Source organism: Rutidosis leptorrhynchoides, chromosome 1 (genome assembly GCF_046630445.1).
Source record: "Rutidosis leptorrhynchoides isolate AG116_Rl617_1_P2 chromosome 1, CSIRO_AGI_Rlap_v1, whole genome shotgun sequence".
Taxonomy (NCBI): domain Eukaryota; kingdom Viridiplantae; phylum Streptophyta; class Magnoliopsida; order Asterales; family Asteraceae; genus Rutidosis; species Rutidosis leptorrhynchoides.
In genome coordinates, this window is record NC_092333.1 from 77,259,727 (window position 1) to 77,270,313 (window position 10,587).

At 31.8% G+C, this 10,587-nt stretch overlaps 2 protein-coding genes across 2 annotated transcripts; one reads left to right on the forward strand and one right to left on the reverse strand.

The window, feature by feature from the left end:
- Positions 1–153: 153 nt before the first annotated feature.
- Positions 154–3,365, forward strand: LOC139861848 (protein phosphatase EYA-like). The gene is made up of 5 exons (XM_071850373.1): positions 154–426; positions 716–889; positions 1,671–1,764; positions 2,417–2,611; positions 2,836–3,365. Exons 1-5 carry the CDS (start codon positions 238–240, stop codon positions 3,090–3,092), a joined length of 909 nt encoding a protein of 302 aa, XP_071706474.1. The 5' UTR covers positions 154–237; the 3' UTR covers positions 3,093–3,365.
- Positions 3,366–5,532: 2,167 nt separating this feature from the next.
- Positions 5,533–8,973, reverse strand: LOC139861856 (uncharacterized). Its single transcript, XM_071850384.1, has 2 exons — positions 8,553–8,973; positions 5,533–6,076 (listed from the first exon to the last, which is right to left on the reverse strand). Exons 1-2 carry the CDS (start codon positions 8,796–8,798, stop codon positions 5,834–5,836), a joined length of 489 nt encoding a protein of 162 aa, XP_071706485.1. The 5' UTR covers positions 8,799–8,973; the 3' UTR covers positions 5,533–5,833.
- Positions 8,974–10,587: the final 1,614 nt, after the last annotated feature.

The following is a 10,587-nucleotide window of genomic DNA, read 5'->3' on the forward strand; positions in this document are numbered from 1 at the left end:
AGTCTTCGGTCTAAAATGAAGTTTGTAAAAGTTTTGAAGGGGGTATAATGACAACCATCAAACTCTAAGGGAGTTTTTTTATTAATAAATACAGTATTTACTATTTTATCTCCTTTGCATATGCACAAAAAAGTTGCTCTCTTTAAACTCCAATTATGATTATGATATGATATAAAAAACTCACCACGACACCTTCTTCACTTTCTTTATTCTAGTGATTTCAGGCCCTTTCCATTAATGGATCAAAAAATCAATGTTTTCATTTGGGATATGGACGAAACCCTAATTTTACTTAAATCTTTAATCACAGGCTCATATGCAAAAGCTTTCAATGGCTCAAAAGATGTTCAAAAGGGCATTGAAATTGGCAAAACTTGGGAGAATCAAATCCTTCGAATTTGTGATGATTATTTCTTCTATGAGCAAGTAAGTTTAAATCCCATTATTCTTTATTTAAAAAATTCAAAATTTTTAATATAAAGATTTCCAAGAAAATACCCAGATTTTGATTTTAATGTTTTGGGTTTTTTCTTGGTCAAAATACCATTTTTTTAAAAATCTTGATTTATGTTTTAACTGAAGAAAAAACCCATCTTTATTGTAGAATTGAATCTAGAGACCCATTTTTTAGTTTTAATGTAATGGGCTTTTTTTCTTGTTCAAATTTTTGGTTTTCTTGATGATTTATATTATATTTGATATCTGATTTGAGCAGATTGAAGGATGCAACAAGCCTTGTATTGATGCAATGAGGGAGTATGATGATGGGTTAGATCTGACTGATTATGATTTTGCAAATGATGGTTTTGTGGGTACTGCTTTTGATGATGATTCTAACAAGAAGAAGTTGGCATATAGGCACAGGGCCATTGCTCATAAGTATAAAAAGGTTATTTTATTTTACTCATCATTGTATATAACAGTTGATGTAATTGATTGGTTATGTGTCTGCTATATACTGTAGATTTAGGATTTAAGATTTATGCTGACTTTTTTTAGTCAATTGATTATTTTTTAAATTTTTTTTTTTTGGAATCTGGTGCTTCAAACCTACACCAATGTTTAAATTGTACGACTATGTAAATTGTACGACTAGTTACTGTTTTTTATGGTTTGTCTTTAATAGGATAGTGCAAGAAATTTACTTAAAAAAAGTTAATATCAGGAGTTCAGGACATGGAGGACAACATAGTTAGATTGATGTTTCCTCCTTTATGTAATCTATAGGTTATTATATATTATGATCTGAGATCAAGTGTGATGTCATCTTTTAGAATGTAATCTTGATCATAGTTTTCACTCTTCAGCTCAGCTTCTGTTAATTTGGAACGAAAATGGAATTAAAATTTTAAAATCACACTTAATAACTTGCAAACTCATTCAATATCATAATTACTAAATGTTGTAATGTAAATTGCTAATTGCTTCACATGTTTACACTAGAAGTAAATGTTACATAGAAATAATTTAGCCTTAAAAGTTATCTGTTACATCAATGTCCAACTATCGTTATCCGTTACATAACTACATGCATATTTTGTGGTCTTTTCAGTATCAGTAACAAATTTTATTTGCTATTTATGCCATTAGTTGATCTTCTGTGAATCACTTGTAACTTAATTTTTAACTACAGATTAGTCTTACTGTCGTTGTATCGTCATGTTACGCAGGGTTTGCGTAGCGTATTTGGTGAAAAGATGACAAAATCTTGGGACAATCTTTATAGGGTGACTGATGAGTATACTGACAAATGGCTATCTTCAGGTAAGTTGCATTTATTTTTATTTAGTCGATATATAATAAGTTATAGGTCTTATACTCTTGTTGTTTCACCTGTCACACATGTAGACAGTATATGAGTGTATTATTCCGTATATTATCATCATGCTAATAGCGTATATACAATGAGTAGTTTGTGGATATTTTGTTCCTTTGGGCAACATGTAATAATTTAATGGTGAGATGTGCAACGTGTTTGATGCCTGTAAAGTATAGCGCTAAAATGCTGCATAACCCCCGTTTAGTAAACATAAGAAATTTTTTTTTATCTTTTTTTTGTTTTTTTTTTATTTTTAGGGAAATTATAATTTCCTGGTTTTTTCTTGCTTTAATTTGTATGGATTATGTAAACAAAAGATCACAAGTTTAAGTATTAAATCAATTTATTGTTTTGGAACCCGCTAATTGTTCCTTATGTTGTTGCGATTAATGTTGGATAGCTTAATGGTTCTTTAAGCTTTAGCACCTGCATGCATATTCGGCTAGGTAAAAGCGAGTTAGGAAACTAATAGCTTAACTAACCGTATCTGTAATTTCTTTTTGTGGGACCCATCAATATGTTATTAGAAGAAATAACATTACATTAAATTGGTCTTAAATTTCTATTTGTAACCTATGCATTTCTCTTCGATTGCAGCTCGGGCTTGTGTCGAGCAATGTGCAAGTGGAAACAAAGATTCAACTCCCTCGGTAGAATCAGCGGATGTCATCTCAGATTCTACAAGTTCTAGGGTTCAAAACATTAACGTTATTGTAACTTCAGGCTCATTAATCCCCAGCCTTGTCAAATGCTTACTATTTCGGCTCGATGATTTGTTTTCCTCCGAAAATGGTTAGTCACTTGATTTACATTGTTTTCGTGCTCCTACTTACAGATTTACTATGGTTTTGGATTTTAATTTTGGATATAATTATCTGCTATAGTGACTTGAAATGGCAATAATTATAAAGTTTTGGGTAACACACATGAAACATTATTTTAAAGTTTCGGTTTTCAAATATTCATGATTGAATGTTATTAGATAATTTGAATGATGAACTGAGAGTTTTGCACAGTTTACAGCTCATGGGACGTCGGGAAGTATCAATGTTTTTCGATGATAAAAGAGCGTTTCAACGGGCCAAACGTGCAGTTTTGTGCAATTGGTGACGGATGGGAAGAATGTGAAGCATCCGAAAACATGCAATGGCCGTTTGTGCAGATTGATCCGGGGCCCGTTACTACCTCTCATCGTTTTCCCGGGCTGAATCTCGAGACTTTAGGAAACTATATAAGTGTCATATATGGAGATTCTGATGAAGACGACGAATAGAGAAAAAAAATTAAGAAAAGCGCGTTTTCGGTCGAGCAAGAAATGTCTACCACAAGACAAGAGGTCTTGTGTGTTCTATTGTCTTTTGAAACAAAGGGAGATGGATGTTTTAGTTATTATCTCCATTGAATTTCATTTTTATTTTTATTTTATATTTCGCCGGAGATGTTTTAAATGTTGACACCTTTCTCCGGGCAATCAGTATAAACTCATGTACATTGTAAAATTACATTCAAGGATTTTAAATGTTAAATGTTGACTTCTGTTTTCTTATAGACAGCAAGTAGTGTACGGGTCATATGTGGGTCATATCGGCCAGGTTGGGCTGGATATGTGGTACTCCAAACTCATTAGTCTTATGCTTAAGCTCGTGTTATGTAAACGTAAACCTGTACGGGTCATTTATGTGTAGCCTCTTCCCGGCCTTCCGTTTTGTATTTCCTGGTTGTTGACGTTTTTTTTTTTTTTTTTTTTTTCCTGAACACGTCTTCGTTTTCTATATAAGTTTTCGTCTTTTCAGACAAAAAAGAAGAAGCCCAGGACTGGTCCGGGCCCTGGTTTGAGCGTCAGGTGTAGGCCTTGCGTGTCGGTTACTACCAGAATCAATATTCGATTGACGCGGCCGGTTCATATGTATTTTTGGTATAAATTAGTTATTTCAAGCTGATTTTTTACATTAATGGGTAATGAGTTCTATGCATATCGAGTCACCTTTTAGTAGGTCATACACTAATGTTTTGTTTGATCTAAAGATGATTGATTATATGGTTAATGCAAGACAGTGAGAAAGAGTGTGTCATGCATTATCATTTTTTATGTCCTCTATGTCACATCATAAAATGGTGATATAAGTGAGAAAAAAATGAAAGCATCACCAACCAATCAAAACAAATACTGTATTAAGATATTTGCTATTGTATGGCTTAGAATAACTTAAAATCTTATTGGTTATAACTTATAAAAATGGTGCAAGTTGATAAAAAAGTATTGCCAACCCAAACTATAACAACCACTAGTATAGTATAGTTATATAATATAATTATTAAATAAATGTGACGGTGAGAGGAGAATAGGAAAGACTAAAGGGTGCCTTACGCCCTTTTTTGTCTTTAATATCACATCATAAAAAGAAAGATATATTGGGAGATAGCGATGGTAATCACCATCAACCAATAAAAAATTAAGATTTTTTTTTCTTTTAAACAGTACTCCGTAGTATTTAAATTAATTAATCCTGGATCTTTTAATTTCAAAGAATTATATGGTACAAATATGATCTACATATGTTTGACCAAAATTATGAAGATGAATTAATTAATTAGTTACAAACGTGTTTTGGCAAGGATCGGGCCTACCGGAACCGGCTTTAATAAATTTGAAGTAGCTCGAAAATAGAACAAAAATTTTATTAATACTAACTCGCTAGTGATTGAAAAATATAAATCGATAACGTTTTCCTTTTACTCACATGTACGTTACCTAATCAGTTTACAGATTTTGATAATTTCCTGAAAAGAATTATAACAAGTGAAATTTCCAACTTTATCTATGTCATGTCATGAAGAAAAGAAATTTAGATCCTTATAAAATTGATTTATCATACCATGAAAAGTATTTTTAAGATATTTATATTTATATATATATAATTTGTGGTAAATGGTGTCAACCTCTGATTGGTTGACACCATTCGTGAATAGTAAATTTTTTTTTTCTTTTCAAAACATGATTTGCCCAACACCTCCAAATCACTAACTCAATACCATTCGAATCCCCTGACCCGCTCCACCAACCAGCAGCGAAAGCGCGGGCCAAAAAACTAGTTATTATGATTTAGCATAATCATATCAATAGCCTATGTCCTTATATCTCATATTCGGGGGACTAATTATGTATCATACACAGTTGCTCAATATGTTAAAAGAAAAATGTACTATATTCAGTTTCATATTGTGCATAAATAATATCTGTATCATTAAAGAGACTCTGTTAAGGAGAAAAAGCATTAAGTGGTATAGTTTACCTGAAAATCTAACATCTTGACAATAACTTGAACCCAACTCGAGAGGGGGCGAAACTAATCGAAGGGGGTAAACACAAAAAAAAACCTTATTTTTTCGTAATTTTTTTTTTTTAGTGTAATTTTTTTTTTTTTCGAAATCGAGGGGGGCGGATACCCCTTTGGTCCCTTAAATGTTCCGCCCCCACTTGTAGTACATAGGTTGGTATAAAATGTTCGAGTGACATGTATTAATGACATCTAAAAGCATGAATCACCTTAGCTTCTGGTCTACAAACAAATTATTTTTCAGTTTTCTCCACCTTTATTATAGTTTTGATTTGATTAAAAAAAACTTTGATTGCTTCATCTAACAAAATGCAGGACTAGAAATATGATCAAAGAAATCATATAATTGTACAGGAGCAGTAAAACATCCATAAATATCCACCTTAATATTGACTATTGATCAATATCTAAAATTACTGCAAGCCTATAAAAAACCACATCCTTGTATCTTCAAACAACAAGCAGGTGAGGATATTTCTTGATATAAAACCAAAACAAAAACATAACCTCTAAACCAATCATGATAAACCACAACACACCACCATTAAAGCAATGGAGAATTCTCGTTTCAAGACTTAGAGATAGTTCATTGAATTCCAACTGATATACAATTCTATGTCTAAACATAACCCTAGAAGATAACCTTCTATCGAGTTTGCAAAAAGCCATGTGCAATTCAGGCCAGCAAGAACCGACCTCGATATTCCACAAATTGCTGAATTGTTCCTTCACGTGATAAAATTGGATTCCTTGCTTTAGCAGATTTAGTGTTTACTTTCACTTCAAATTTGGGAAATTGCTTGTGGTGTACTTCGGTAATATTAGATGCTGATGTTTCCGAAAAAACCTCATCAAGAAACTCGTCTGCAACATCTCCATCTTCATCTACCCTGAGACGTTTTGTATACCATCCTAGACCCTGAAACCATAACTAAGTGTCATTGATCTATAATACCCTCCAATTGAAAAATAATGTAATTGTGTGGGCTCAAGATCTCTAACTGCTAGTACCATTTATCAAATAGCAATTTCATAAAAGTTTAACTTTTATCCTGAATGGGTCACATAGGTAATATCAAAAAGTTCAACTAATGGAAGTGGTAGACTCACTTTGCGCATGTGAAACTCACTCAAGGAAAACAGAAGAACATTTATTAAAAAAAAAATGTCTGATTCATCCAAATGCGTTAATCCCATTATACGAAATGCAAAATCATTTCATGGGTAGCACACATTAGACATTGATATCTCTGTATCTATTATTCCTTGTTTTCCTTTGAACAACAATTTGGGATCACCCAGGGGGACTAAACCACCCACGCGTTCATTTCCCGCAATTGCATAACCCACCCCCAACTGCTGCCCAGGAGGAAACCTGGCCCAATCCGAGGGCATGGGCGGTAAAACCCCCCTCCCCCACTGCCCCCGCAACACGATGTGCGGAAGGCGCCGTTATATCTCTGTATCTATTATTACTTGTTATATCTCTGTATCTATTATAAAAATGATATGAGGCTTGTGTGCTTAGCAGTTAGTGATTTTGTATTCTAGGGACTTACTTTAGTAATTCATGAAGTTTATTAGTTGGATGTTAGGAATACTGAGTGTTGCTGTCAAGTTTAAGAACCAAGTTCAATCCCCATGTGCTGGGCCTTGTAGTTAAAAAAAGATAGTACAAAAATTATACATCTCGTGAGTTCTCTTTCAGTTTGTAGAACAAATCTACCCTCGGAAGAAATAGTTTCTTTTGAAATATATTTAGGCACTATACAAATCAATTGCTACTTCATCTAAGATAATAACATGTTTATGTTTCCTTAGTCCATCACCATATCCTGTCAATATATCCTTAATCATAGGCTAAAATAAAAGTTTAACGCTAGCCTTAATCATTGGCCAATATAGGGTTGCTAAATTGAAAATTAACTCTTCCGGAGCACTAAAAGAACAATAAAGAATGAGTCTCAAAGATCAAGACAAAGAATGTATTTTTTCCCTTTCTGGCATAATTCCTTGTCTTTCCACACACGCGCATCATAAATAAAAAAGAAAATTTAAGGCAAAACAAAATATAATAGGAATAAGTTCTTGCTATCCTTATTAGTTTATCGTTACACTATCTCCACTCACAAACAAAAACAAAGTACAGAGACAGAAGTATGTATCAATGTTTCTTTTGTGATAACATTTTCCCTTCCCCTAAAGATGCCCACGTCACATAGTAAAAATGAAGTGATGAAAAACAGATAGCACTTAGCATGGTAAACAAAAAGGCTGATGAAAAAAAATAAAAATATTACTGATTGAACTCTATAAGTTGAAATGAACTTGCAGTGGATCCAAAACATTTCAACATACCAATACTACAACTGCTATTGCTACCACACAACGCAATGCTACAATATTCCCTGATGACACCTTTATTACGAAGGTTATCCCTGATCTGGTCTTTTTTAGGTTCAACCTCAGTATTGGTTCTAAATTTCCAACCCAAATATTTACCATCTGTATTAACCATTAAACAGCAATCAACCCTCATTTTCAGCTATACTTACATAAGGCATCTAAAATGTACAATCAAGAATAAAAGCACTAAACTTCAGTCAGATATTAATAGACAATTCAACCAGACAAGCAAGATTAAAACGCAATCAAGAAACATCTCAAATACAGTTCATCATGACAATAACAGATCAGCAAGAATTCTTTTCTATCAAATTTTTTCAGCAGTGATCAAGTATAACGAAGAAAGCAAGTGTTTTGTTGACACGGAGTAAACGAATAAGCATCATGAGTACACATTATCACTAGGCCACATTAGTGATGGTTCTAAAATATGTTCTTACGCGCAACATTTACTCTAACTATTTCCATTCTCTTATATCAACATCTTGCTCAATTTTTGATGAAACGTTTCGGCCACGTGACACTCTCAAATTGTACTCTAAAATAGAAACAATCCACTATATCAAGGATCTATTCATCAAACCTATAGCAGCTATAAGAATTACCATCAAACAACATACAACAACAACAACAACAACAACAACAATACCCAATTCCACTAGAGTGGAGTATGGGGGAGGTTAGATGTAGACAGTCCTTTCCTCTACCTTAAAGTAAAAGGGAAGTCATTCCTCCACCCACGGATACCTATCGGTCCCCAGGTAGAGGAAGTCGTCCCTCCCTATTCTGTAGAGCAGAGAGGCTGCTTCCTAGGGACCTCCGACCATAAAGAACCATGAATTCCAATATGTGCAGTAAAAGTATACAAGTAAAGTATACAAGTAAACCATGAATTCCATCAAACAACATACATACATGAAATACAATACATAAAATACAAAACATAAAATCAGCATATAAACAAAGAATTGAATAGGGCAAAACTATACCTGAATACCACCATCGCCAGCAACACATGGAAATAAAACAGGACCGATTTGATGAACTTTATCTACAGGAACTTGAACACTAAATCCTCTACGATTACTATAACTATGAGGATGATTATGATGATGATGATGAATTTCTTCATCCGAGTTCATGTTTCTAGTCTTATGATTATCGTTTTCAGTATTATCATTTTCATCGTGATTTCCAAACCCTAGAAACCCTGCGACCCATTTTCTGAAACCCATTAATTGAATTAAAAGGTATGAAGGAGATTAAAGTGATTGCAAAGAGAGTGTAGCGTAGGATTATTATGAATCCATGGACTACGCACACAGAGATCGATGGATGAATTATAAATAGTGATTACAAAATTTGGGGGAAATTGAAGAGTCTGCAGTCACTTTTATTTGAATGTATGTTTGCGTGTAATTACTGGTAAACAATTTTTGCAAATTATAATCATATCATATTATTTATTCATATTAAATATTAATATTAATCATTAATCATTAATATCAATAATCATAATCAAGCATTATAAAATAAAATTAGAAGTAAATATTTTCTATAAAAAAACCCTTTTTTTTTCTTTAAAAGCAAGTTATCCTCATCACCTAGAGGTGTATTTGTGACGACCCGGAAATTTTCGACCAAATTTAAATTTAATCTTTATATGATTTCGACAAGATAAGCAAAGTCTGTAATGTTGAGTCTCGAAAATTTTGGAACTATGTTTATATATTCAATTACCCTTTTGACTATACTCGACGATTCACGAACATTTATGTACATATAGATATGTATATACAATATATAATTATAATAATTGAAAACGTTAACAAAGTATTAGATGTATAATACTTTACATGAACGTATTTGTTTCAATATATGTTTAACATATTCATCGAAGGAATTAAAAGATAATATCAAATGATGGAATTATCAGATACATTGTGATATGATTACGAGCCTCTGTTGTGAGGTCCACGTTGATTTGAGAAATCATTTCATTTTAACGGCATACGAAATAAATGGTAAAGTAATCTATGAGTGAGAACAAAGTGTCAAATAACGAGATTTATACAAAAGTTAGTGGAGAACTAAATTTCATAATATTCTATTGATTTAATTTCAAACGTGCGAAAACGTTTTTAGATATAATAGGAATTGATTGTTAAAATGTTTTTGACGTAATTTGAATATATATTTTACAAAGTGATAAAATATAATATTAACTTGGTCATAAAACGTTTTGATTTAAAACAATATTATTAAATATACTTTGATAAATAACGAGAAAATGATTTATTATAAAGACTTAATATATTATTAAATATATATTAATATTAATGAATAACGAGACGAGGAATTAAAGAAGCAAATGACCAAAACACTCGAACGCTAAAGTGACACTTTGAGTAATATAGTTTATTGATAATTTAATTCTATATTTTGACAAAGGTATGAGTCACGAAACGTAAAGTACAAGTTTTCTAAGCGTACGAAAGGACGTTCGAAAATCCGGAATCGAGACATAAACCGAGTATCAACGTACGAGTCAACGGACCTAAAATTACAAGTTAACTATGTACATGAATATAATATATATATATATATATATATATATATATATATATATATATATATATATATATATATAATTAATATAAATTATATATATATATATATAATAATATGTCGACAAACAAGAAAACAAAAAAATTGTGAGCTGGATTTTGGGGCCATGCGATCGCATGGGAAATATGCATAAAACCCATGCGATCGCATGGGGGTCAGGAATCAGAATTCTTCTATAAATAGCCCAGGTTTCTGCCGAATCCATTACAATTCAATCTCTTTCTTTCTCTCAATATTTATTATTATTATTATTATTATTATTATTATTATTATTATTATTATTATTATTATTATTATTATTATTATTATTATTATTATTATTATTATTATTTTTATTATTATTATTATTATTATTATTATTATTATTATAAATCTTATTATTATTATTAGTATTAT